The sequence below is a fragment of the Caretta caretta genome, chromosome 21, assembly GCF_965140235.1.
Source record: "Caretta caretta isolate rCarCar2 chromosome 21, rCarCar1.hap1, whole genome shotgun sequence".
Classification (NCBI taxonomy): Eukaryota; Metazoa; Chordata; order Testudines; family Cheloniidae; genus Caretta; species Caretta caretta.
In genome coordinates, this window is record NC_134226.1 from 9,178,327 (window position 1) to 9,206,227 (window position 27,901).

General features: G+C 48.6%; 1 protein-coding gene across 2 annotated transcripts; it reads left to right on the forward strand.

Moving 5' to 3' along the window:
- Positions 1-2,677: 2,677 nt before the first annotated feature.
- Positions 2,678-26,456, forward strand: FRS3 (fibroblast growth factor receptor substrate 3). 2 transcript variants are annotated; one of them, XM_048826398.2, is made up of 7 exons: positions 2,678-2,842; positions 9,501-9,637; positions 11,042-11,130; positions 11,919-12,105; positions 14,847-15,008; positions 15,613-15,770; positions 17,458-26,456. In XM_048826398.2, exons 3-7 carry the CDS (start codon positions 11,065-11,067, stop codon positions 18,379-18,381), a joined length of 1,497 nt encoding a protein of 498 aa, XP_048682355.2. In that variant the 5' UTR covers positions 2,678-2,842; positions 9,501-9,637; positions 11,042-11,064; the 3' UTR covers positions 18,382-26,456. The 2 variants fall into 2 exon arrangements, with proteins under 2 accessions (XP_048682355.2, XP_048682356.2); XM_048826399.2 differs by lacking the exons at positions 2,678-2,842; positions 9,501-9,637; positions 11,042-11,130; positions 11,919-12,105 and adding an exon at positions 12,471-12,910.
- The last annotated feature ends 1,445 nt before the right edge of the window (positions 26,457-27,901 follow it).

Here is a 27,901-nt window from a genome sequence, read left to right on the forward strand (position 1 = left end):
ACCATTACTCCTTGTTCTGACATCTGCTACCACTGAGAACAGTCTAGAGCCATCCTCTTTGGAACCCCCTTTCAGGTTGTTGAAAGCAGCTATCAAATCCCCCCCTTACTCTTCTCTTCTGCAGACTAAACAATCCCAATTCCCTCAGCCTTTCCTCATAAGTCATGTGTTCCAGTCCCCTAATCATTTTTGTTGCCCTTCGCTGGACGTTTTCCAATTTTTCCATATCCTTCTTGTAGTGTGGGGCCCAAAACTGGACACAGTACTCCAGATGAGGCCTCACCAATGTTGAATAGAGGGGAACGATTACATCCCTCGATCTGCTTGCAATGCCCCTACGTATACATCCCAAAATGCCATTGGCCTTCTTGGCAACATTACAACACAACCATAGCATGGAAGATTCTGCCTCGCTAGACAGAACCAGTCTGTGTTCTAAGCACTTTAAGGGACCTGTGTTACAGCCCTGAAAATATAATCGTTTAGTCAACCCCTTTCATTGCGCTGTGCTGTTTGTTATTATTTGTACCCCAGTAGAGCCTGAAGGCTCCAAGTGCAGTCGGGCCCCCTGTTGTGGTAAACGCTGTACAAAACATGAAAGGCAGTTTCTGTCTATAGCTTTGTTACAGCCTCATAGAGAAAACAGAAATAGTTAAGTAATTTGTCAGAGGTACAGACCTCCCTATTTTCCCTCTCACAAGGCAGCCCCCTACCATCCCTGTAGTATGGCTTGAACCATATTTGCAGATTTATTATGCCCTATTCTGAAGACACATGTAGTGCATATGCCTTCAGACGGCCCCCTCTGCAGGGGTGAATTTCACTGCGGGATCAGAAGCATGCCGTTGCCAGCAGAAGTCTCACATTACTTCCCCTGACTGGTGTGGACAAGGATATTTTGTCTGAGCCATGTTCAAAACCTGTTTAAAACATAAATGCACATGATCTCTCAGAGGTCAGGATTAAAAGCTTCTCCGTTACACCTGTTGACTTCAGAAGAGAATTTAACTCTGAAGTTATAGAGTAGGTTGGCTAGAACAATCATAAACTATCCCTGTCCATCAGTCAGGGAAAACATGTTAACCCCACCTTTAATTAATTGTCACTAGCATTATTAATTATGATTGTTATTTGTATCCCATGCATTCAGACTGCATGCAATGGTAATTCTACTCTGAGAGGTTATAGGGAAATTGTGAGCAGGTAGGTACAGGGCAACGGTTGGCTGACGTGTTTACATCTGCTACTTTAGTTCAATCAGGGAATATTGTACTTGGCAGATAAATGGCTGGGGAGGAGACATAGTGCCCTGGGAAATCTGTTGTGTGCGTCTCTCTGGCCACGTGCAATCTTTCCACCAAAAAAATGGAAAAAGCACATGTTTGAATACTGGGCCATCCCATAGCCTCTGAAGGGTGTGGTGCAAGATACATGGGTAATGGACCAGGTGTAGGCACTTTGCCACTACAGGGAACAGTCCTACCAATCAGGATTTAATACATGACATCACCTTGCATTTCTACAGCATCTTTCATCACACAGGAGCCCCCAATACACAATCCAGGGATCACTAGACACCCATGGACATATAGCCGCTTCTGATAGCTGTTTAATAGCAGACAGCAATCTACACTACAGGAAGTGAAGAATATTGTAAAAATATCATTAATATTAACTCATCTGTTTAGGCATTTACCATGGTGTGTGGGGATGACCTATTATTAATATGAATTATTCTTTTATGTTAATATTGCGACATTACTGGAGGCTACTGGAGTGTGTAGGTATTTGAAAGCTATAAACAAGATATATGGAGAGGAAAAACAGGGACACACCTTTTAACTGCATCTAAATTCATGGGGACAAAGGGAGGTTTTTAACTGGTAATAGTAATAGTTTGCTAGAAGAAAGGGATGATCCGTCTGAAACGGGCGTGGGTGGTGTGGGGTTAGTGTGCGTGGAGTACAGCTTGTTTTGTGTATACGGCGTGGGAGTGCACACAGGGTTTTGTCTGTGTTGGGGGAGCCTGCGTGTGAGCTGTATGTACATTGTTGTGGCATGAGCTGGGTGCAGTGTGGGGTGGGTGGGATGGGGTTTGTACATTGCATAGCCCCTTCCTCCAGCTGCTTTCTCTCTTTAGGTGCAACATTTTTTAATTCAGCTCCCCTCCTTCCCCAGCTCCCCTCCTTCCATGCCCCCCAGATTCCTAGCTCCCCCTCCCTCTCTCTGCCCCCAGGGCCAACTCCACCTCCCTTGCCCCACAGCCCCTCCCTGGCCCCCCAGAACCCCAGCTCCCCTTCCCCTGCCCCCCAGAGCCGCTCCCTTGCCCCCCTGACTGCCAGCTCCCCCTCCCTCCCTCTGCCCCCCAGAGCCCCAGCTTCCCTCCCTCCCTCTCTGCCCCCCAGAACCCCTCCCTTGCCCCCCCGGAGCCCCAAATCCCCTCACTCGGCCCCAGTCCCAGAGCTCCCCCTCCCACACCGAGAGCCCTATGTCCCCGCCCCGCAGCTAAGCTCCGCCCCCTGCTCGCTCCAAGGTCCCGCCCCCTTCGGAGCCCCGCCCCCCGCCGGAGGACCGGAGCCGCGTGTCCCCAGCGCCACCTAGCGGCCGCACCGCCTCCCCGCCCGGGTCCTCCCAGCGAGAGACGCTCTAGGCTACGGCTGCCGGACTCGCTGCTCCCGGCGGCTCCGAGTCCGGGCCCGGCCCCGGCCCCGGCCCGAGCTGGGGTGGGGGGAGGGAGGCGGCGCTGGCGGGTCCCGGAGCCCGAACGGGGGCCCCACGGCGCCGGCCGGCGGGACGGGCCCGGCCTCAGCGCCCGCACGGCAGAGGCCGGGCAGCGCCGCAGGTACAGAGACCCCCGGCCCGCTTCTCAGGGCCCCCCCGCCCCTCGGGGACCCCTCCCGCCCCCCCCCGCTCGCCCCGCCCCGCCCCGCTAACCGGCACCTTCCCCCCGGGATCGCCTGGGACCCGCCACCCCTATGGGACCGCCCCGGCCCCCCAGCACCTCCTGCCCCACCCGCTGCCCCGGCCCCCTCAGCACTGACCCCGTTATCTCCTCCCCCTAGCACCTCCTGCCCCCACCCCCCCAGCGCCGACCCCACGTTATCCCTTCTCCTGACCCCCCCAGCGCCGACCCCACGTTATCCCTTCTCCTGACCCCCCCAGCGCCGACCCCCGGCACCCCCCCCCAGCGCCGACCCCCGTCATCCCCTCCCCGGCACCCCCCCCCAGCGCCGACCCCCGTCATCCCCTCCCCGGCACCCCCCCCCCCCCCAGCGCCGACCCCCGTCATCCCCTCCCCGGCACCCCCCCCCCAGCGCCGACCCCCGTCATCCCCTCCCCGGCACCCCCCCCCAGCGCCGACCCCCGTCATCCCCTCCCCGGCACCCCCCCCCCCCAGCGCCGACCCCCGTCATCCCCTCCCCGGCACCCCCCCCCCCCAGCGCCGACCCCCGTCATCCCCTCCCCGGCACACCCCCCCCCAGCGCCGACCCCCGTCATCCCCTCCCCGGCACCCCCCCCCAGCGCCGACCCCCGTCATCCCCTCCCCGTCATCCCCTCCCCGGCACCCCCCCCCCAGCGCCGACCCCCGTCATCCCCTCCCCGTCATCCCCTCCCCGGCACCCCCCCCCAGCGCCGACCCCCGTCATCCCCTCCCCGTCATCCCCTCCCCGGCACCCCCCCCCAGCGCCGACCCCCGTCATCCCCTCCCCGTCATCCCCTCCCCGGCACCCCCCCCCCAGCACCGACCCCCGTCATCCCCTCCCCGTCATCCCCTCCCCGGCACCCCCCCCCAGCGCCGACCCCCGTCATCCCCTCCCCGGCACCCCCCCCCAGCGCCGACCCCCGTCATCCCCTCCCCGGCACCCCCCCCAGCGCCGACCCCCGTCATCCCCTCCCCGTCATCCCCTCCCCGGCACCCCCCCCCCCAGCGCCGACCCCACGTTATCCCTTCTCCTGACCCCCCCAGCGCTGACCCCCGTCATCCCCTCCCCGGCACCCCCCCCCCAGCGCCGACCCCCGTCATCCCCTCCCCGTCATCCCCTCCCCTGCACCCCCCAGCACCCCCTGCCCCCCCTGCCCTCCCAGCACTGACCCCCGTTATCTCCTCCCCCTAGCACCTCCTGCCCCCACCCTGCCCAGCACCGACCCCCCAGCGCCGACCCCCGTTATCCCCTCCCCAGCACCCACTTCCCCACCCCCAGCGCTGACCCCCCGTTATCCCCTCCCCCTAGCATCTCCTGCCCTGACCCCCACGGCGCCGATCCCCCGTTATCCCCTCCCCCTAGCACCCACTTCCCCACCCCCAGCGCTGACCCCCCATTATCCCCTCCCCAGCACTGACCCCCCAGCACTGACCCCCGTTATCTCTTCCCCCGGCCCCCCAGCACCCCCTGCCCCAACCCCCCCAGCACTGACCCCCATTATCCCCTCCCCAGCACCCCCTGCCCCAACCCGCCCAGCGCTGACCCACCGTTATCCCTTCCCCTGACCCCCAGCACCTCCTGCCCCGAACCCCCCAGCGCTGACCCCCGTTATCCCTTCCCCTTACCCCCAGCACCCTCTGCACTGACACCCCCAGCACTGAGCCCCGTTATCCCTTCTCCTGACCCCCCCAGCACCTCCTGCCCCGACACCCTGTTATCCTCTCCCTCTGACCCCTCAGCACCTCCTGCCCCGACACCCCCGGCACTGGAGAGACAGGGAATGTTGGACACAAATGTGAGATATTTAGAGAGCGGAAGAAAACTGTCAATTAGAGATGAATTCAAGTTTGGGGGAGTCCATGGAGGAGCATGAAGACTCACCGGGAGGTTTGGATCTGAATTCTAATGGATAGGAAGGCAGTGAAAATTTTTGAGCTTGGGAGTGATATACGCCTTGTTTCCAGATACAAATGGCTGGACTAGGCATTGCATTTCACGCAGGCTTCATCCACGCTGCAGTAGGCAGGCAAGTTTGCAACACGTGTTGGGATGCTCGAGCTAGCTTTGCTCAAGCCAGCTTACTCAAAATAGTGGTGTAGCTGAGGCAGCATGGGCTAGCTGCCTGCATATGATCCTGCCTGGCGGCTAGCCTATGCCCCTGCAGCTACATGGCTATTTTCAAAGCTAGCTCGGCTATGCCTATGCACGCTGCAATCGCGCCTCCTGGTTGCAATATAGACATACCCACAGAGTGGGCAATCTCCAGATTGGGATTTGAAGACACAATAAATAGGGGTTAAAGACTCCTGAAAGCCTGTGTCTTATTAACATTTTTGCTCCAGGGCTGGTATCGGTCTTAACATGGTCTCTGCTGGTAGTGTTGTGCCTATTGGAAGGGTATTCGCTCACATGTTCAATGCTGGCTGTCAATCGGCTTGCAAACCAAAAGCTTTCAATTTAGCCTTATGCATCCACTGCTCCTAATGAGGAGTGACCGGAGCTCTCCACCTGTGTGTTGCACATAAACATAGGGTCTATAATAATTTTGGAAACAGAACAAAGCCGTGCAATAGATTAGCATTGCAGGTGCAATACACAGTACATGTCAACTCATTTGAGTTAGAAGTGCATTTTTATTTGTAAGCTCCTTGGAGAAATTATTGGCCTCTGCCTAAAATTGTCATTGTTGTGTAAAACTTGAAAAAGTGTGATTCTAAAATGAAGATTAAATTATTTCTCATCTGCCACCCTCCCAGGAAAAGGAGCTATGTCATCATTTCACATGATTGTTTTCAACCCACGTTTCTCAAAAACATAAATATTAAAAACACAGGAAGAGATTACAAGAAGAGGAGGTGATGGCACTATTGTGAATTATAGTGCTGGAGGGTGTTTGGTGCTGTCACAGTTTTGAGCTGACCACCAAATTCACACCAGAGGGAATCGAAGAGTTGAGCTATGCACTGGGACACTCAATAAGAAGAACCGAGATATGAGCTGGGGAGTATTACAGAGAGGATGGAGTTTTGTATGTGGATGACTTTCCTTTCCTTTCCTTAGTTTTTAAAAAATGCTTAGAGGATATTTTCTAAGGTACAAGCAGGAGTTAAGCATCCAACTTCCATGGAAAGTTGATGGGAGTTAGGTGCCCAGTCCCCATTTTGTGCTTTTGAAAATCTCCACCTTTATTGATAAGGTGACAGGAGTATCACAAGAAAATTTGCCAGCTGTGATTTCAGAATCTCTCTCTCACAATAAGATGGAAAATGATATAAATCCTGCCTTGGGCGTTTTGACAACCTTGGAACCTTGTATCTTTTTGAGAATACTCCCATCCCTTGGCTATAGGCAGTTCTCTCCTTAGGGTATGTAGCTGGGAGAGCGCCTCCTGGTTGAGCTAGTGTGCTAAAAATAGCAGTGCGAATTTTTTGCACAGGCAGCAATTCTGGGTAGCTACCTGCGTCCAAATCCTCCCGACCCTGTGGGTATGAGCTGGGGTGGCTAGCTGTCCATCCTGCTACCTTTAGCATGGTAACTCAAGCAGAGCTTGGCTGGGAGGCACATTTCCAGCTACAGTGTAGGGACTCTTGTCACTGACCCAGGCAGTCACAGGTGCGCATAGGGCTAGGAGTGCTAGCTGGTTTCATTTCCCCCGGAAAGCACAGCCAATTAAGCATGGTGAGCAAGAAACCATGAGAAATGGTATTGTAGATATTTATATGCCAAAGACACAACTGACATCTGGGTCTTTAACAAAGGATAGCAGCATTTTGCTTCGCTTGTGTATAGGCTATGGGGGATTTTAGCAGATGGCTGGAGCAGCTGGTGTGGGCAAAGGGAGCTGGATGATGGACGCTCAGAAAGAGCTTTGAAGCACTTGTGTGTGTACAGTATGTAGGCAGACAGTAAATAAGGAGGTAAGGAGGGTTCTTGAGTTCTTTCCACTGTCTTGTAGAAAGTGATGTTTAAAATATGTTGTAGTCAATATGAAACATTTCCTAAAAATGTCCCACTTGGATATACTGGCTTGTGGGTTTTTTCAGTTGCAGATAAGTTGTTTCGGTCAGCTAGGATATGCTCTGGATGTGTAGCATAGTCAGAAAATGGCATGTTTTCAAAGGATTACTCGTTGAAGATATAGTCTTAAGAATCTAGGTATCTGCATCAAATGGATACAGCTAGAATAGTCAGCAGCAAGGCATTGTCTAGGAAATCTGCAAAGATCGTTACATGGGTAGTTTTATCATCTCATTTTCTCAGTTCTGAGCCTTACAGCCTTTCAGTGGAAGCCATAACTCTCTATCCCAAACGTTTTACAGAGCCAAAGAACTGAGTGACAGAAATACTAATAGAGGGAGAGAGAAACAAAGAGGCAAAGGAAAAAGTTGAAGTTTTCTACTGAGATTTAAAATAGGATGGAGAATTGATAAGGTGTGCGTGGGTGGGGGGTGGGAGAGGATGTTGATAATGGCAGGAGTTGTAGAAGAGAAGGCTACTTGTGCCAGCAGTGACCAGATTAGTTGAAAGGCAGAGAGGAGGCTGATGCTAGATTAGTGGTCAAAGTCTGTGAGGTCTGCTGGAGCAAGTTCGTGGAGGGTTTTACAAACAAGGAGGCCAATTTTGAACTGTGTCATGAACCTATTGAGTTACTCAGGGTTGAGGATGATGTGATTGTATTGATTGTAAGAAGGCAGGCTGCAGAATATTGCATTTTCTGGAGTTGGGGGAGCTGGGACAAAGAAAAGCCATTGAGAAGGTCATTGCAAGAGTGAAGTTGAGAAGAGACTTAAGGCTTGTCTACTCTACATTGGCATCGCTGGTGCTGCAGCTCTACTGCTGCACTCCTGGAGCGTAGATGGACGCTGTGGTGACAGAAGGGTTTTTTCCATCCCTGTGGTAACTCCACCTCCTTGAGCAATAGTAGCTAGGTCGACAGAAGAATTCTTCCGCATCTACACTGGGGGTTTAGGTCAGTAGAACTGCAGAGCTCAGGGATGTCAGCGCTGTAGCTATGTCAACTTAAGTTTTAAGTGTAGATCAGGCTTAAGATCTGGATGAGGATTCATCAGAGGAAGGATTGGGGCAGTGGCAGGCAGAGGCAGTGTTTCAGAGGTGTGATGGAGAGATACCCAGGTATGGATAAGGAAGGAGAAAAAAAGAGCAGAATCAAGTCTGACCGTTATGTACAGTGGAGGCAAATGGGATATTATTTGTTACTGTAATAGTCAAAATGTGCTAGCTGTACATGGTCACGGCCGCAACCTATACATGTGGGCTTGAGGATACTGCTTTTGCCCAAGAGAATCATCTTTGTCTCTGAACTCTTGCTAAGCTGGAGTGACTGATGATGAAACTGATTATGTGCCAGAGCTTGAAATTTTCAATAGCATCTTCATTTCATTTAACTCTTGTAATCTCAGGCTAGTTGTCCATACAGATTTACACTCTCACTTCTTGGACTACTCGATAATTAACACAAGGCGTCCTTTGGTAGTGACTGGGTCTGATTCTGATGCCCCTGGTTTGATGTTGCGTTCAGTAAACTAAAGTGTGTAATGCCCGTTTTTCCTATTACTAGTATGTGCCTTTCCTGTGGACTAGACACTTGCATTCTCTGACAAGTACTGAATAGTTGTTTAGTTTTGTGTATGTCTGGAATTTGTTCCTTTTATGATCCAAAATAGAATAGCTATTGTGTTGTTTGTCCACTGGCTTCTATAGCTTCTTGCTCTCTGAACCTTGTTAAGAACCTTCTGTCTAATTTAGATGCATACAGATTCCTAAAAGCAGCAGATACATGTGATTGTTAGTATCTTGGATGCTAATTACTAGGATTATAATTTATTTATATTGAAGTAGTGCTCAGAGGCCCAGTAATGGATCAGGATCCCATAATTAAAACATAAAATTTGTCTTATTTCTGGAGATCAATATTGCCCAGTGAAAAGAAAGTTGCTTGTGTTCTTTGAAATTTTATTTGCCTGTCTGCGTTTCCAGCCCACGTCATTTATGAATGGTGCTGAGCTAATTCCTTAATAGCTGCACACACATTTGGTGTGTCTTTGAAAATGCTTTGCAGGCCTTGTTCGTTCTGCTGTAAGTGCAACTCCCGTGAATGTCTGTGCCAAGTTCAGTAGTGACATTTGTTGGGTGGAAAATTAATGTAAGTGGCAAAGTAGGGTACCTTGTGCTGAACAGGCAAAGGGAGTGTAATTTACAAACCAAGAGAGGGATGTGGGGAAAAAAGCAGCCAATAGGAGGAAGTAAGCAACTGCTAGTTGCATTTCCTGCTGATGTACATCTCATTTTGCTCACCCAGTGAGATCTGGATTGGTCTGTTTACACCTATGTTCTAATTTACCCCCGAAGTGTGTAATTTGTCAGGTCCCCGCTGGATTTGGTCCTGGGTCTCCACTGGATTTGTCCATGCAGTGTGTTACATAAACTTACACTTATAAATTGTTGCTTTAATTTATATTTTTCTTAACTTTTTAGAAAGATTAATAGAGAGATGATAAAAATCTAGCTCTCTGTCTTTCTTTTCTCTGCCAATCTCTTTGATTGTATTCTTGTCAGGTGAAACATGGCACAGTTTCCACAGAACTCTAGGTGACTTCTTGACATCCGGGTTACCATGACACTCAGCAGAGGACTGTGGGAGTAAAGTGGGAATCCCTCCCCGCCCTCAAAAACCACCTAATGGCCTCAACTGGGTAAGAATCAAGCGGGACTAAAGAGTTACAAACTTTCTTCTGTCCTCACGGATTATCTCAAAGGCACTGCACTAGGGCTAGGTCTACACCAGTGTTTCTCAACCTGGGGGCCGAGACCCAAAATTGAGTCGCCAGAATGTTTCAAAGGGTTGCGTGGCAGCTCCTTTGGCTCCTGTCCCACAGGTCTGGCTGGGCTTGCCTCCCTGCTCCAGACACTACAGCCGCTCAGGTCTGGCCCAGCCGTTATGACGACGGGAGTCCGGATAGGACAAATTTGAGTGAGTGGCACTGCAACCCCATGAGTCAGGTCACAACTCAGCTCACAAAAATTTGGTCAAGTCAGGGGGGCGGGGCCAAACCCGAGTGGTGCTGCAACCCCGGAGATTGCAATGTCCGGAGCTGAGAACCAAGCCCAGCTAGCCCCACAGCACAGCAGCTGCAGGAGCCGTCGCTGTGGGGTGAGTGCTGGGCAGGACCTGACCGAAACCCCTCAGGGCCTCCGCCCCAGGCTATTTACTGAGTCACAACGAGCCATAAACATTTACAAATTGGTCCTGAGCCCAAAATGGTTGAGAACCACTGGTCTACACTACAAACTCTTGCTGGCATGGCTTTGTTGGTCAGGATTGTGATCTCTAGCCTAGACACAGTTATCGTGGCAAGATTGTGCTTTCGCTTGTACAAGCTGTTTCCACACAAGGAGTGCTTTGCTGCTATACCCTCCGGGGAGAGCTATACTGGTGAAACACTCCTAGTGAGGAGCTGGCTAGTGCCTAAGGAATTCTTCCTTGTTGTGGTTAGTCATAAGAAGGGTAGTTGGTGCCAAAACTCCAGAGTAACTTTGTTTTATGAACAGCTGCTGTAGCCCCATTGTGTCACATTCGCTGTTAGTTGCTCCATCGGTGCATAACTATGAAAATATTTTTCTATTAGGCCAAATATTTTTCTATTAGGTCCAGCTAGTTGCGTAGCTGAAGTCGAAGTATCTTAGTTCGACTTACCTGGTCGTCGACTCCGCTTACTCCTCCTGCCGAGGTGGAGTACAGGTGTCGATTCGGGGATTGATTTATCGCGTCTAGATGAGACGCGATAAATCAATCCCCGATAGATCGATCCGGCGGGTAGTGAAGACGTACCCTTAGAAAAATCACCGGGTGATGCGTATGTGCACTGTGTGGCCTGCCTGTGGCATTGCACCCTGGCATGCATACCCATTCCCCCCTTCATTGAAGGCATTTAACTTCCAGGACACTTACAGGGCTCCGCTGAGCCATCCCAGCCTTTGCTCCACCACTTCAAAAGCTTGGGTCATTGGTTGGGATGAAACGATAATTATGGATCAAAAACACAAATGAAATTGTGCCCTTATCCTCTGTTTTTTTTCCTCCCCCACCATCCCTCTAGGGCTCACCTGGTATGCTAACGTCATGGGGAGCTGCTATAGCTACCTGTGCAGAGACAGTGTCCCGAACAACCACCCCTCCAAATTTAAGGTAATACCCTTTATCCTAGAGGGAGAGCTCTGCAACTGACAGCAGCCACTGGGAATCAAGGCCTGCGAAGTACAATCCAAATGTCATGGAACCTACACATTAAAGCCCCTTCTCTTATGGGGGAATTCTTCTATATATCAGTGTTGCTGATTTTTAAGCAGGGAATCCCCTGCTTGCTGGTTCCGTTCTCTGTCGTGTAGAAGGATTTGCATTGGCATCGAGATTCAATCTCCCCGTGCCAGAGAAGAAACAGATGCAATGGGAAGGGAAAATTGGATGGCTCATGTGTTGTGCAACCTTTCAAATTGGGCCCAAGTGAGTGGGCATCAAAAGTTACCAGCCTATGGTAGCTATGTGGTGGCTTGTGTGAAATGAGTGAGTGCATTTCAGCCTAATTGGCTGTAAACAGGTCTCCAGGTTATAAAAGCACAGCACAACTGGCAGTGGTTGAACCATTTGACAGTCTTAGCAGAGAGGCCAAGAACTGGAGAGAGACTGAACTCTCCTCTTCCCTCTCAAGGGTGTCCTCCCCCCCACCACCACCCTAATGCCTGTGTTGAGGCACATTAGCTGAGCTGGCATAGGGCTGCAGTCTTCAGGGCTGTCGAGGTGGAATCTTTCACCAGCAATGAATTCACACCCAAATGACCTCCCCCTGTCATCCGAGAGCAAGGCATGTTAATGAGTCGAGGGAGAGAGTGCTGGGGCTCCGGTAGCTTCCAGGCAAACTTACATCTGTCACATCTCCTTGTGTGAGCCTCCTGATGTGAGCTTTGGTGCCCCTGCAGGTAACAAACGTGGATGATGAGGGTAACGCTCTGGGATCTGGGATTATGGAGCTAACGCAGATGGAGCTCATCTTGCACACACACAAGCGCGATGCTGTCCGGTGGCCGTACCTTTGCCTGCGCCGCTATGGCTATGACTCCAACCTCTTCTCCTTCGAGAGCGGACGCCGCTGCCAGACCGGACAAGGTGTCATGTCTTTTGGGGGAACAAACCTGTCTAAAGCTTTCAGTTGCAGAGTGCTGTAACTGCTTGGTGCTGATTTCTCCCCTGCTTATCACGTCTCGGAAACCGGCTTTATACCCTGCTTCACGCGCACAAGCGATAGGACGCCCCTAGGGTACTGTAGTGTGTTTGCATGTGCATTTAATACTCCCAATTAAGACATTAATGTTGGAAGCTTGTGTATGAGGGCAGAGACATCATGTGCTATCACTCTTGTGGCCTATTGTGGCTCACTTGTTTATATTTATAGACTTAAAGTAACTAGGCTATTGAGAAACACATCTAGAATTGGGTCTCGTACCTTAAGGTAAGCAGTTTTGGAGTGGGGTTTCAATTGGATCAGAGACCATTAAAGAAAACCCAGGAAGAAGTTAGTGATTCTGTAGGCTTACTCTTCTGCGTTGGCACTGAGGAGGTCAGGCTTGACAAAGCCCTGGCTGGGATGATTTAGTTGGGGATTGGACCTGCTTTGAGCAGGGGGTTGGACTAGATGATCTCCTGAGGTCCCTTCCAACCCTGATATTCTATGATTCTACGAGGTGCTAGAAATGCCACCTTTCTATGGGATGTGAAACCAAGGTCCCACAAGGTGCTTTTTGCAAGGGTGAGGCTGTTGGCTCCGGTTTCCTAGCATATTTCAACTTCAGATATTTGCTTTTGCATGCATGTCATCATCTATGTCCTCTGTACTACGGTCTGCCAAGCCTCTGCTCTGTCTTCATTTAGGTCCCTTCTAAAAGGCTTGCTTGTTGCACAATGACCCAAAAAAGTGAGTCAATGTTAGTTTTTAAAAAACTCCTGTCCCCCTCTGTTCTGGTCTTTCCAGTGTATTCTGTCTTCTCTGTCTGCCTTGTTTAGCAGTACTGCTACTTTTACTGCTTTTTATCCATTGATCCTGCGGGGGGGGGGGGGGGAAGGGTAGCTCCAAAAGTGCCCCAGTTTTTACATGTGGGGAAACTGAGGCATAGATATGACGTGACTCACCCAAGAACACACCATTAGTCAGTGGCAGAGCTGGGAATAGAGCCTATGTCCTGATTCCCACTATACCATGCTGCCTGTTAAACTGTGAGTTTCGTGGCATAAGGACTATCTGTATATTACTTGTAAAGAGATGAGCATATTCTTGGCACACAGCAAAAGGAAAAAAAAATCCGGTTATGTCCCCCAATTAGCATCATGTGTGTTGAAAAGTCCTCCGATATCTGAATAAAGTCCACGTCACTGTTCTGCATCTGTTTATAAAGTACTGTGTGCATTTACAATGCTGTGTGCTACTCTTTTATAATATTTATATAAACAGGATTTGCCTTTAGTGGAATTGCATGCTTATTGGTTGTCAGCAGTGTGGGACCTGTGTCTTTTTGTGTGTGTCTACTTTCCCTTTTGCAGGATTCCAATCAGTCGTTGGAATGCTGTTACATTTACTCGGGTTTTCTACGGAGCTCTAGATAGCACAGCTAGGGTAGAGACATTCACTCTTCACCTACAAAGAGAGCTTTCAGAGGGCACAGGCTAAGTCATCCATGTCCTCTATATGCAAAGATAAATTGTATGGAAGCCATACTGTTTTGATCTGCGTACATTTCCTCTGGTTCTTTTCCTGCTCATAGGAGACTTTTGCACTTAATTGATTTTGTTTGGATCATTCCTCCCTAGACCCAGTGAATAAGACGGCTGCATATATTTTCTGGCAAGAATATTTTTTCAAATTTTTCTTCAGAGTAGCAGCAGTTGTTGCCATGCTGTTGTCCTTGTTGCTATGGCTTTTGTGCATTCATGTGTGTGCGCACCAGCATGTGATTGGTTAGTTCTGCGCATGCTGGCTATTGGTCAAACTATTTATCTGGGGAGCCACCGTGTCATCTGATACATTTTAAAAGTGGGGTGCAGTTGCCCGTCTCTTCCACATACATTCCAGGTGCCCAATCCAGTTCCCATTAGACTTCATTGACAGTGGGAGTTGGATCAGGCCCCAGGTAAAATGAAAAGAGTGGAAATTACAGGTGAAGAGCCTCATCTGTGACCCAGTATACCATTCTTATCTCCAGATGAGTTAACTAATGTGAAGGTGGCATTAGATGCACCAATTAATTGATCAGTAGCAACTGTGGTGTTATGTTTCTAGTGATGTAAAAACAGGATACACTATACAGAAATATCACCTCAGGAGGTGTTTTAATATTGACAATATCTTACAAAATATTTCCCTGTAAATCATAAATTTGTGTGTAGAGAAATACAGGACTTGCCCAACAAGGTCAGAGGAGTTGTCAGTTTAATTTAGTATCCTGTTTGAAATATTGGCTCCCACCATGAGCTTTAGAGGAAAATTGAAGAAGCTTCATGACGAGCAATTGTGTAACAACCGGTGTATAGAGGAAATTTCTTCCTAACCCCGGACATTTAGTATTTGGTTTGTACCCTGACGCATGAGGGTTTATACCTCTTACATATTTGTGTACTATCTAATGGAAGGGTGAATATTCTCATTACCTATATAATGTCTAATCTCTTTTTGAATCCTGCCAAGCTTGTGTCCTTATCCTGTGACCGTGAGTTCCCCAGGATAATTGTGTTGTGTTAAACAAAAACCTTTTTCAATCAGATTTTAGGTTTTGTTGCTTTCCAAGGATGAGACTACATTCTGATTAAACTAGGATTGTATTTCTCTCTCCCCACCCCCCGTCTTTGTATATGCACAGGGATATTTGCCTTCAAGTGTTCAAGGGCGGAGGAGATCTTTAACCTGCTGCAGGACCTGATGCAGTGTAATAGTATCAATGTGGTGGAGGAGCCAGTCATCATGACTAGGGGCGGTCACTCCACTGAGCTGGAGCTATCCCGGACACCCCAGACACCCAACAGTAAGGCTTCCAGAGTGGTAGGTCCAGGGGAATGGAGGGGTAGAGGAAGTTTCTCCAAGTTTCTCTCTGTGTTGGGTGCTGGTCTCCAAGCCCAGGCTACATTCCCCTAAGCAGCTGGTGTGATCTGTCTGGCCTCTGAGCTGGGTCCTCGAGTCCACGTATGTTCTGTGCAGCATGCTTAAAGCCCCACTCGTTTGCAGATGTGATACCTTGTTCCCAAGGAAATGGGAACAAAAACTGCAAATATCAACCTTGTTCTCCGACTCCAGTCAGATTCCAGGAGGAGCCCTGCCAAGTGGCCTCTTTAGGGAACAGAGGGCTCCTGAGGGGAACCTCAACTAGAAGAATGTGTGTTTGTTTCCCGCTTTCATAGGCGTGACTTAAGTGCTGGTAAATTTAACCCAGGGGGCCTAGCCTGTATATTTACAACAGGTGTACACATGGTAGGAGCCTTCCCCAGCCAAGCAGGCTCTGCCTTTCAAGCACGCCTGTTTAATAAGGCCCTTTGAGAAGCTGTCCCATGGTGCAGATGCAGCTGCATCTGTACGCAGGGCCAGTGTGATACTCTGCCTCTAAAGCATGTCTCTCTGAATTCTCCCTCCAGCTCTGGGATACACTGTTCCAGGGTTCCCCAACGGATTCCACAGCTTCCCTGGGGAAGCCCCATCCTACTCCACAGCCCGACACCCTTCCATGAACAGCTTGAGACACTCCTCTATTGGGGAGGACTCCACACATGGCCTCATTGGGCCGGATGAGCAGGTAAGACCAGGTCTCCCGATCTCCATTGCTGCAAGGAACTCGTAGCATGTCTGCCCCTTCTCTTCTAGGATTCTTGTGGGGTGCCAGGCTCACACTTCTGCTCGATGCTAAGGAAGCCCAGGGACCCTCTTACCTTGTCAGTTGCTCCTTCTTGGCTGTTTTACTTAGTTTCACTGTTGCAAATTTGCACCCGCGTGACTACTGGCTAAAACAGCTGCTCGCATTGAGAGCTGGGTGTAGCTTCCCCGGTCGATCAGTAATGATCTGCCCCTTGTTTGACAGCAGCATGCAGTTCCCTCCTGAGACTGTATGTGCTGCTTCCACGTCTCTACCAGCCCCAAGCTCAACTCTAGGCTGGATACCGAAACTCAGGTTCTTGCATGGTGTTGTGCTACCACTGTACTGCCGGGGCAGCGGATCTTCGCTCTCTGTGGTTAGGCTCATGGATTTATCCTACCAGCTCAGTCCATTAGACCCAGTGTCTTGTCTCCATCATTGTCTGATAGCTGCTGCTTCAGGGTCACACAAACCTAGGCAGGTGTGGGCTCCTTCCTCATGTCATTGCTGTGTCCTAGGATACTTTATATAGACCGCTCAGGAAGACATCTCACCTTGGGTAGATGGAAATTCACATGCTCCACATCAGAGTTTGAACTCAACTTGGGACCTGTTTAAAAATGTGGCCTCGATATTTTGTTTTAAACCATCTCATGTGCACAAGTTGCTCAGGTTGAAAGGAGCCTATGTGAGGGCAAGTCTGTGCTACAAACTTTTGCCACCACGGCTATGTCAGTCGGGGTGTGGTGACGCGTGATCCGTGGCGGACAAAGCTGCATTGGCAGAAGCCCCTGTTCCAGATGTAGTTGTATGGGCAAAAGCACAGTTTTGCTGGTATAACTCATTTTGGCGGGGGGGGCTAGAATAAGCTTTACTGGCAAAAGCACAGTTTTGCTGGTATAAGCTGCATCTACACGAGGAGCACTTTGGTGGTGTAATATACCAGTATAACTGTACCAGCAAAGCACTTCTAGCATAGATCTGGCCTCTGACCCTGGAGAGCCACACATCACTCCCTGATGAATAGTGGCTCTGATCGTAAGGGAGAAGCTGGGGACTTATGGGAGCGAGGAGCAGAACCGAATCAGGCCAGACTAACGGGGAAGCTTTAGAGCCATATTATTTCCCCCTTATAACTGCAGTTCTTCAGGGCAGTTTCTAGATGAGCAGTGTGAGGGGGAATACAATTGAAATCTGATAAGTTGCTGCTCATCCTGCCCCTTAGAAACTAAATTCACATCCATGAGAGAAAACAAAACTCATTCCTGTCTCCAGATGCTGGGTGTTTGGTTTGCAACAGTTGATGTGTAAACATAATTTTATCAAAGCTGCATCCCTTTCAGTCAAGTTTCACTCTCCACTTTAAGCTGCATCCCTTTCAGTCAAGTTTCACTCCCCACTTTCTCGGCACACTGCCCCTCCAAGTTTTTTCAAGACTCCTCCTCCTCCCTCCCCCGCCCTGCCGGTTTATCAGCTGCCAGACCCCTCACTCTCCTCACTCACATTCTCAGCTGTATTTACACTCAATCCCACCTCCACCCCCTGTATTTTTGGCTCTTATCTCTTCCTGTCTTTGTCACCCTCCCCAGCATCACCCTCTGCCTCTAAAATGCATCTTCTCTCCCTGCAGTCCCACACCTATGTGAACACAACCAATGGTGAGGAGGAGATAAGAGGCCGGCACTGCATGCATTCGCTGCCTGAAGTCCACCCTCCTTTCCTGCACGGGAAACACAGCTGCTCTCTGGAGGACCGAAACCCCCAGGTCTTCCTGCAGCCAGGGGAGGTGAAGTTTGTGCTGGGCCCTGCCCCAGTTCACAGGCACATGGTGAAACGTGACAGCTCCTGCCGTTACCATCGGGAGTGCGGTGGACACATCTGCGCCCCTAACAACAACAACGAGTGCAAGGATGAGTGCCTCGTGCCCAGGTGTGTGTACGAGAACGTGAATGGCCTGCTGCCTGCTGGGGGCACGTCTCTCCGGCGTGGCGGGCGCTTGAAACTCACCCGGGAGGACCTGGGCTTAAACAGCTGCTCTCACCGCAGGACGCCCCTGCTGCACTACGAGAACCTGCCTTCCTTGCCTCCTGTGTGGGAGTGCCAGCCGCTGCGGCAGGACGAGGACTCTGGGGACGTGCTGACTCCTTCTCCGAATGGCTACCCCGAGCCGGACGAAGACGACCCCCTGCAAAACTACATGAACTCGGAAAACGCTGCACTGCGCAGCGGCCTGCGTCGGGATGACTTCTTGCAGCACCACCACAACGGCACGCCCAGTGTCTTCAGCTTCGACTTCCGCCAGCCCTGCCCGGAGCAACAGCGGCAGCTCAACTACATCCAGGTAGAGCTGGAGGCTGACCCCCCCAAGGGGCGCCAGAGCCACCAGGTGCCCGGCGCCCTGCTTTCTGCCACCCACCCAGCCGGCAGGATGGACTCCTACGCGGTCATTGACCTTAAAAAGACAGCAGCCATGTCCAACTTGCAGAGAGCGCTGCCCAGAGACGATGGGACTTCAAGGAAAACTCGGCATAACAGCACCGACTTGCCTGTGTAAGGGAAACACTGAGGGCAAGCGCTGCATTGTGGCTTTCGTACCTGCCTTTCAGCGTATCGTGTAGTGTGACTTTTGTTCTCTGTTGCCCTGATGCCCCGTTAACCTGATTGCTCAATACAGCATCCTGGGATAGCTCCATCACGCAGACTTTACAAATGTCTGCCTGCCTCTCCTCGTCTCTCCGTTCCTCCTGTGTCGTTTGTTTTTAAAGCCTTGCAGAGCAGCAGAAAATGTTTGTTTATTTATTTATTTATTTATTTAAGTTATTTTGTGGGGGGCCAGCATTCGAAATGGCACCAAGCGGAGTATAAACGTGAACAGGTCATTCATGGACCAGGGTCAATCCCCCTGCTTTCATGGCCTCCATGTCAGCAGCCGGTGCAGAGAAGACCGCAGAGGGGTGGAGAGCGTATTGAGAGCGTTTTAAAAAAAGCCATAGGAGCAGGGGGAAAGACGGGGAATGCAAGTGGAGTTTGAGGTTTGGGATCAGGGAGCCCTTGGTGTGTACGTCTCTGTCTGTCTTTTTTTGTAGATATTCAGAAATGTTTTCCAGCAGCCCGTTTATTTATTTGTTTTATTTTTTATCTATTTATTTTATTTTGTGAATGTTCTTTTGCATCAAAGTTAAAAGTGCTAAGCCAGTGGCATCATGCAATGCATCTGCTTGGTGTTCAACTCCTTTTTTGGGGCGGGGGCAGGGGAGATATGGTGAAATGGTGATGTATTACATCCAGATGCTTTGTGGAACACAAATGGGGAAAGAGTAGCTGTGACTCAAAGCTCAGTTACCTGGAATGCACTGGTGGGAGTGAGTGCAGAACACATGGAAGTGTGAGCATAACTGCGAGGCAGCCAAGCTTGGAGTCCTATCTAAGGAGCGTTGCCTACTCCCACACCACCTCGCTGAGTCCATGTGAAATAATTGACTAGTGTTTTGGCTAAATGCATGGCTCGTTTCCTTGTATTGTAGGCTCAGAGTACTAAACTGAGCTTTACTATAACTCCATTGGCTTTGAGTGGTTGTAACCAGTAACCCCAGGGCTGAATTTGATGTGAACCATCAGGCCCTTCTGTAAAAAAAACCAAACAAACTTGCGCATGACATTCTACTTCTCTTCCACTGTGGGATGGTCCAGTGATAACATTCTGTATATGGTTTCACTTGCTACAGGCCACACCAATCTCTGCAGCATGAGGCATTCATTGGTTCCACTTTGCTATTCCCTCTCATTTCTGAGAGACATAAAAGAGCTCTTGGAATTATATTAACTTCTGCCTTATCGCTTTGAAACTTCCTCACCCTCTTCCACAGGATCTGAATCATGCCATCCAATTTTCTGAAAGCTCTCTCGGGGTTGACAAACAGAGCCATCCAAACCTTCCTATGATGTCTTTGCCATTGGTATGTTAACAGACTAGAGTCGGTGAAAGGGAAAAGCGGGATCATCTGCTTATATCTCAGCCCTGGAGGTCACAAACATAATCTGTTGATTACTGAGATTCTTTCCAGCGCTAACAGACCCAGCTTCTTTTTGGTGCTGAGGTGTTGCCTTGAAAAGTGATCCTTCTAGGGGCAATGGCAAGGAATGTAGCCACAGCCCTACAAATAAGTAAAACTGATGGATATCCATATAATCTCTTTACTCTCAGGTCAGGAACTCCCTATCATTTGTAGTGCTATGATTCTTCTCATTGGCTTGGTGTCTGCATTACAAATAGCAAACACACCACCACCACTTTCAGAAGTGAGTGAGTTTTGGCAAGCCTTTGACCTCTTGTCTTCCATGCTTCCCTCCATCTCTTTTTTTTGTTCTATAACAGAAGCTAATTATTTTTAATATATGAACTGACTTTATTTATAGGGAAACTGTCAAGTAGTTTATGCCCGAACTTAGGTTTCATTAAGGATGAGGAAGAATTTTTTTTTTAAGTAACTGTATAAAAATATTTTCATGAAAAATCTCAATAAAGAGGCTTTTTTTAAAGCTTTAAATATCACTCTCCCCTGCAGCTTTTGCATCTCAGACATTACAGCGCTGGAGAATGCCTGAGAATCTTTAGCTGAAACTGACTAACTGCTGAATTTAAATTGACTTGTCTAGTTTTGCTCACCCAGCTGAGAGATGTGCAAAACATCCAGGCAAAAAAAAATTATTTGTAAAACAAGTCAGGATATAGGTTTTGTTAAATGTGTGCTTGATCTTGACAGAATGTCTTTAAATGTCACAATACGAATGTGTTAGAATTACATGGCAGCGGATGCTGCAGATGCACTCATGGACCCCTTCACGGTCAAATCTTGGAGCATGAATTTCATCCCACTTTGACCATGCCAAGTTTTATCTGTCTTCATGTAGGCCCTGGTCCAAAGTCCACCAAAGTCAATGGAAAGACTCCCACTGTCTTTGGTGGGCTTTGAATTGCCCTTTTATGGGCAAATGTTACCTGTTACAGTGCTTCACTGGACCAATCCAGCACTCACTGAAGTCTGCTGAGATCTTCCATTCCATTCACTTGCAGCCCGGATCAGAGTCTATTCTCAGAATTCGTTGCTAGCATTTGGCATGATGAACTATCTAGCTTAGTGTTGTTATGATTAGGTGTGTAGGGAGCCTGGCACACATCCACAGCAGTAAATCAAGTCCTCTAATACCTTGATCACTTCCTCATTGGTCTGTAGCAAATGTATTGATCTAACAGGTTTATTCAGTTAATGGAGAGGATAAAACGTTTTTATTTCACCACATCTAACGTGGATTTTAAAAAGTGATTAGCGGGGCTGTGTACAAATAATGTTAATCACAAATGATCACGAAGTAGAAAGTGGTTGCCTGCTGCTAGATGAGTGCTCTTAACATCAGGATAAAAGAAACAGCATGTTCTCTCACTTCCCTCTGTCCTGGATTTTGCTTAGCCTGCGCGAACTGCAGACTTTCAGGCCTTGTCCACATTACAGTTGTGCTAACAAGCATCTTTAGCAGGGCCCTATCACAATTCCTCTGATCAGCAATAGTTTTCTGAGAACTAGGTTAGTTAGACCATGCTCAGATGCACCCACAGGATACCCCAGCTGGCTAGCTCTCCGTTGTTGTATGTAGCATGATTTTATAACATAGTTCTCGGACATTGCGTCCATCTACACCATGACAGTATTAGGGGATCTGGTTACAAAATGCCTGTCGCCCACGCAGTTAGAGGAGAGTTGGTCTTGTAATGCAGATGGGAAATGTCTGAGGCTTTAGCCTGTGTTTGATGCCCTGTTTACAGCTGTATTTGTAGTGCAGGTGAAATGGAAAAGTCGCTGTCCACATTGGCCTAGGAAACAGGCCTAGCAACACCCACGTTGAAGAGGAGCTCTTACTAGCATGGTGTAAGTCATACGCTGGACAGTCTCAGCACCTTTGAGAGTAAGGGGGAGAGAGGAAAAACCAGTATGTGACAGGAGCCATCATCCCTGTTGTATTGCGGTAGCTCCACTCTGTTGTGAAGTTTCCTGTATTTGTTGGTGACTCTGATAAGATTTAGAAAGTGTGTCTCTCTTTAAGAACATGTAATATATTAAAATTGGGAGTGGCTGGTGGTGACAATCCTAGGACTTCAAGATCATCTCCTGATGGAGATGAAAGGCTAAGAGGGAAGGGTGAGAAGGATTGAGATAAGAAAGAAGATCCTGTAAGCTATTTGTCATGCACTCACTCATTTGGCAGATGGGATCTGGTGCTAAGGCACTTATAAGGCTTGTGCCATTTTCTTTCTTTCAGTAAATCATGGGAAGTGACCTCAGGTGATGTGGGGCCTAAGCCTATGAATCACTGAGCATCCTCCTGTCCCATTGAGTCTCATTGCTTTGCAGGATCAGGGCCTAGGAGGTTTAACAGCAAAGCTAATCTAGTCCCAGACAAAAAGGTAAATTTCCTCATTCTGCCCCATGTGGGCCTGCTATTTGCTATTGGCTAGAACTACCTCAAGATCACAAAGGACTCTTGACACTACTGCAATAGCAGAAAAGGACTCCTTGACCATTGGACCAAATTCTTCTGGGTTGCAGCCTCTTTAGCTTTGGTAGGGTTACACCCAAGATCAGTATGGTTCCTGGCATTGGAATAAGATATCTCAGACCCTGTCCTTTCCCATGGAAAGGGGAGGGGTCTTTCATTGCCTTTTGACAGAAACATTGGGTTCCTTTAAGTGTATCCAAAGCCACTCATCTGTACAGGTAAAACTGTATCTGAGTACAGATCTGTACAGTTTACCTGTCTTGGGAAAAGTCAAATCAGGTGTAATGTAATAGGTGAGGCCTGGGGCCATGTTGTAGAGTTTGCTGTCATAGTGTTCTCTCTCTAGAGTGGGGGAGTTGTGGGGAACAGTATACCTGAACGAGTATTTCCAAAACTCTAAATGAGCCAAGAGGCTGGAATCAATCAGACTGGTCTCTTCAAGGCACTGTTTGTTAACAACACGGCTCTGTGGGGCTTCCCCCCAGTGCACCCACACAGGCTGAAGCCCCTAATATGCCCCGGTCTGGAATGCCATTCAGATAGTCTAGTGTCACCGACTTCCTGGATGACCCTGGGCAAGTCACGCTACCCTGTGCCTCAGTTTCCCATCTGTGAAGGGGGATAATACTTCCCTATCTCACAGGGGTGTTGTAAGGCACCTGTGATTGGGGTACTGTGGCGATGAGGGCCATATAAGTACATAAAGATTCTGACACTTTGAGTTGGTTGCCTTATCAAAGCTATAATCCAGTTTATAGTGGTTGATAATGGATGATGCACCTGCAAAGTGGGGGAGATGAAGTAGCTAGAAGTTCTCTCATCACTGAGGTTAGAGAAGAAGCCTCTGATTCCATCCTGGGTGGTTCTGATTTAGTACATTTGTGGTTTGATTTGGAGTTTGATTTTACAAATTGCAGTCTGGTTGTGTCTTGATTTACTGTCTCTCGAATTCTCTGTTCCTTATGGCATCCCTGTGTAAGAGGAGTGCAATGTTTGACTCAGCAGGCTTTGTTCATGAGAAGCTGCCGATCTCATGAAGAGGTTCAAGAGAGAAGTGCTGGGGCAGATTGGCTCTAGGGGATGGCTGAGTAGAATTGAATTTACAATTTAATGCTCATTGGAACCGTGTCTCCATAGCACAGAAGGTCAAGTTCAGCTTTTGAGCTGGGTGGGAAGACTTCCGGGGATGGAGAGAGAATCTGTGCAGGCAAAGTGGGAGAACCAGTTGGCCACACTGTGAATGGATAAAGGCTTCTTAAGGCAGTTAGTCATCTCATGGGCTTGGGGAGACACAGCCGTGGTCACCTGACTTGAGTTAGCCAGGAATGTATTAGACCAATAGCTCCACTGCTCTTTCATTCTCTGGCAGCTTCATAAGGGTGAGATCTCCTTCCATGGACAAGGTCCTTTCCCAGTCTCCATCCAGTTGCCTCGTTTTCGACAGCCAGGAGAACACTTCATGGAGCACAGTGTGAGCTCTGCTGCATGAGAGCTTCTGGGACCAGAAACAGAAGGGAAGCCCCTGCTGATAAGGTTTCCATGTTAATAAGTGTGGTGTGGTGTTATCCAGCCTCATAGCTTCCTCTAGTGGTCCGATGTGGGACATTCTCAGGTAGAAGATGGGAGTTTTCATTGGCAGGTTGAACAGGCTTGGACCTTTTTTATTTGACTTTTTCTAACCATCAAGTTTCTTGATCTGTTTGATTAGAAGTTGCTTTGGATAATGGATGGTAGGTAGCCTGTAACCCAGTGGTAGTTCTGTTGGAATCTCTTATCCTATGATTCTCTTTTGGTCTGGAATTATTTATATTTATGGAGCACCATAGGTATTCCCGGCACGGTTACAGATCTAAAATAAGACACAGATCCCTGCCCTGAGGAGGTAATCTGTGGAGCAAATTCAGTCCTGCTGTAACTCCACTGACTTCAGTGGGGTCACACATGAGATGAATTTGGCCCCAGTTATCATTGTTAGAAACCTTCTAGTTCATGACAAGAAAACAGGACATCTCATTCCGTAAGACTATATTTGCCTCCATATCGTGTTCTTTTAGTGGTTGCCTTTCTTTTCCTTGAACATCTTGCCATGAGCCTTGCAAGGAACAGATTATTGGACTATACAAATGCCTGTGCACCTGTATCTTGGATGTGGGTTAAATTAGGAACCATCATCCACATCCCAATGTCCCCACTCCAAACATGCTGTGACCACCTCAGCTAATACAACGTAGGCAAAAACCAGAATGTTTCATCTTTTGTAGTGGCCTTCATAAACCTTCTTGGTCTCAGAGTCAAAGGTGCTCTCCAAAGCATTATATATCTGGCTCATTGCACACCGCTGGACACAAGGAGCTCAGCATCGTAAATGGGTGAGTACCTGCCCCGGAGACCTCGCATGTGCTAACACAAAAAGGAATTAGCCCCCGAACTGAATTGGCTCCATGATGAGGAGCACATCATCTCTTAAGGCTTGTCCTGTGGATGGAGGGCTTCCTCGGGGATCGTCCCTGCACTGATCTGTTCTGTGTGGGGCTGATAACATGGAAAAGACCATGTGTCCTCAGGAGGCTTTCAGCACGAGGAGATTTTCTTTAGGTTTTTGAGTAGCTTAACCTTTGAAGTGTTTTTTCTTTCGGTTTTGAAGTTAGGCAGTTGGACTCCCTCTCCCTCGCCATCTATTTATGTGATTGCCAGGGAATAGGTCTCATCTTAAGGACCGTGTCTATTTCTAGCTTGTTTTATACAGTCTAGATGCCTACTTTTCTCTCTAGGAATGGAGAGGAACTGTAACGTCTTTGGTCTGAATGCTAGTAATAGTTACCTGCCTTACAAGGGTATTGTGAGGATTAATTGATGTTTACAAAGTGGTTTGAACACAAAAAATATTACACAAATACGAAGTATTATTATGTAAGCCACTGTGTCCACTGGAAAAAATTCCCAGCTGTTGCTGTCTTTACCTCCAGTGGGAAGTGGCCGTCTAAATACCTCTAACCCTCAGAATCTTCTCTCTCCCACACTAGGAGGGGAGTGTTTCTATACCTCTCACACCAGAGACTCCTGTGCCTCACACTAGGACAGGTGAGGGTATGTGTGTCTCGAGCAGTCAGTTGTTTGTTTATCCCTCTGTGTAGTGTGGCCCACTGGCTAGGCCTTAAGAGGCTTGGGTTCTATTCTCAGCTTTGCTGCTGGATGACAGCGGGCAAATCACGTCCCCTCTCCATGCCTCAGTTTCCCCATCTGTGAAATGAGCATAATGATAGTGATCTCCTTTGTAAAGCACTTCAAGATCTGTGGATTAAAAGTGATATACAAGAGCTAGGTATTATTAACATAAGGTCTCTTAGTCATCTCTGCAGCCACTTCCCATTTTCCGTAGGCATGATGCTATCCAACCCCATCTGACTTCACCCTTACCATGCAGTATCATTCATCAATTGCTTAGTAGTAATCTCAGTTCACCTGTTATGGCACCCTTGCAGCCTGTCTGTCTGCAGAATTTGTCTTCCCACCATGCTTGGCTCATCTGAAGCTCAGTGTTTTTTGTAGGTAGCTGAAGGGGAGTGGACTCCTGCTACCAAACAGGACCAAATGGGAAGAAGTTAAGGGATAGGGTAGGCTGGAGGTTGGGAAATGAAAGCCAGGCAGTGGGTGTGGGGAACATGCCGGCTCTAAAGAGGGGATCCTATTTGTTTCCTTCCTTTGTGTGTGTGACTAAAGTCAAAAGGCCCAGGCACATCTATGTTAACCTCAGGCTCTTATCCTGTGTGATTCTCCTTATTGTTACTTGTACTGGTGTCTTTGATACTAAATATTTCTGACGTGGCGGAAAAGCAAAGGCACTTCGGGGCTCTGGTCACCAGGGATTCAAAGCTGTTCTGTCCATAGAGATCGGTCTTTCTGTGTAATTATTTCTATGGGTTATTACTATGGATATCCATTCAGTCCCTGTTTATATTTCATCCAGGTGTAACCTTCAAGGCAAAGAGCCTTAGTGCTGTGTGAGCTGAGGAGCGCTCCTGTCTTATTCTAATGTGCACTAAGAATGTATACAGAATAAATGGAATCTGATGACTATCTGGTGGAGGGTGTGGCTTGTTTGGTGTTAAATAGAGTATTGTCCAGTTTAAAGATGAATTTTAGTTGCTCGTTTAAGTTGGAGACCCGGCGTGCTGGCCAGAATCAATCCTAGCGTAAGTAGGCGCTTTCCTTCATGCAACTCTGCCGGTGCTCCGAATCCTGACCTGCTATGCCAGTCTTGGCCTCCCCCCACGGGTCTGCCAACACGCCTCTATCCCAACCTCCTGTAGCCTCTGCTGTGTCAGTCCTGGATGCCACCTCTAGCTCTGCCGGTATCCGGCAATCCTGGCCTGCAGCACTACTTGCTATTCTATTCCTCATCTCGTGACCAGCTGTGCCAATGCCCCCTAGTCCTGACCTGCACTACGCTCTGTTTTACCAGTCCTGGGCTCCCCACAAACCGTTACCCCAATGCGCTTCAATTCTGACCACCTGCTGTTCCAGCCCTGTGCCTTTCCCGAGCAATGGAACATAAGCTTTTCCATGTGAGAACAGCCCATTGCTCTATGTATCCTGTATGCTGCCTCCAGCAATGGCCTCTACCTGGTTATTCGCTGTGTAGGGGGAGACTTTCAAAGGAAAAATGGAATTGAAGCACCTGCCTGCCATGTGTGCCCTTGAAAATCTCTCATTGTTTATAGAAGGTGCTTTGTGGAATATGCATGACAGTTCCTGCCCAAAAGAGCTTAAATCTAACCTGGATAATACAATACAGAGCCCACTGGTTCCAACAAAAGGAAGTGAAAGGGCATTGCAAGAGAGGTGTGTTTCAAGTTATTTGTGGGGAGCTCTTTGGCTGGTGGGATTTTAGGGGCTGTGCCAAGCACAAAGGGGCACCCTTGAGTAAAGCATAAAAAGGACAATGGGTGGAGATGGAGGAAGAGACTAGAAGTCCCAAAGTGCTGACTAGCTACAATCTATTTAGCTTCGAGCTATCCCTTAATAGAAGGCTCCTGTTTGAACTTATCAGCTGGTGAAATGTACCAGAATAGGTCAAACTGCAGGCAGTAGCAGCATTGCCAATCTCAATCATTTGAAAATCACATCAGACCCCCCCAAAATCCTGAGATTGGCTTAAAATCTTAAACTTTTTAAAAAATAACAAGTATTTGGGGGACTTTCTTTGTGCTTTCGGATGTGTGAGCCTTTAGGGGTTGTGCTTTTAGGGTTTCTCTGTAAACATGAGCGCTATAAATATATATTTTTAATGAAATCTGAGAGTCCCTTGATCTCAGTGGTGTGACCTTTAAGGAAACCACCAAATATCACAAGACTTGGGGACAGTTCCAGTTAAGGAAAATCATGCTTCTCTAATCTACTGGAATTTTTTGAGCTTGTTTGACCAACTAGTGAATAAGTAGGACTGGTTGATGGAACTTATCTGGGCTTTCAAAAAGCCTTTGGCAAAGTCCCTCACAAAGAAGTTCTTAAGAAAACTGAAT

Excerpts from the sequence above, each read along its gene's own strand:
- FRS3 (XM_048826398.2), top strand. The coding sequence starts at position 11,065 with ATGGGGAGCTGCTATAGCTACCTGTGCAGAGACAGTGTCCCGAACAAC. Across the intron at positions 11,131-11,918 it reads ACCACCCCTCCAAATTTAAG|GTAACAAACGTGGATGATGA; the intron begins GTAATACCCTTT and ends GTGCCCCTGCAG. Across the intron at positions 15,009-15,612 it reads GACACCCCAGACACCCAACA|CTCTGGGATACACTGTTCCA; the intron begins GTAAGGCTTCCA and ends TTCTCCCTCCAG.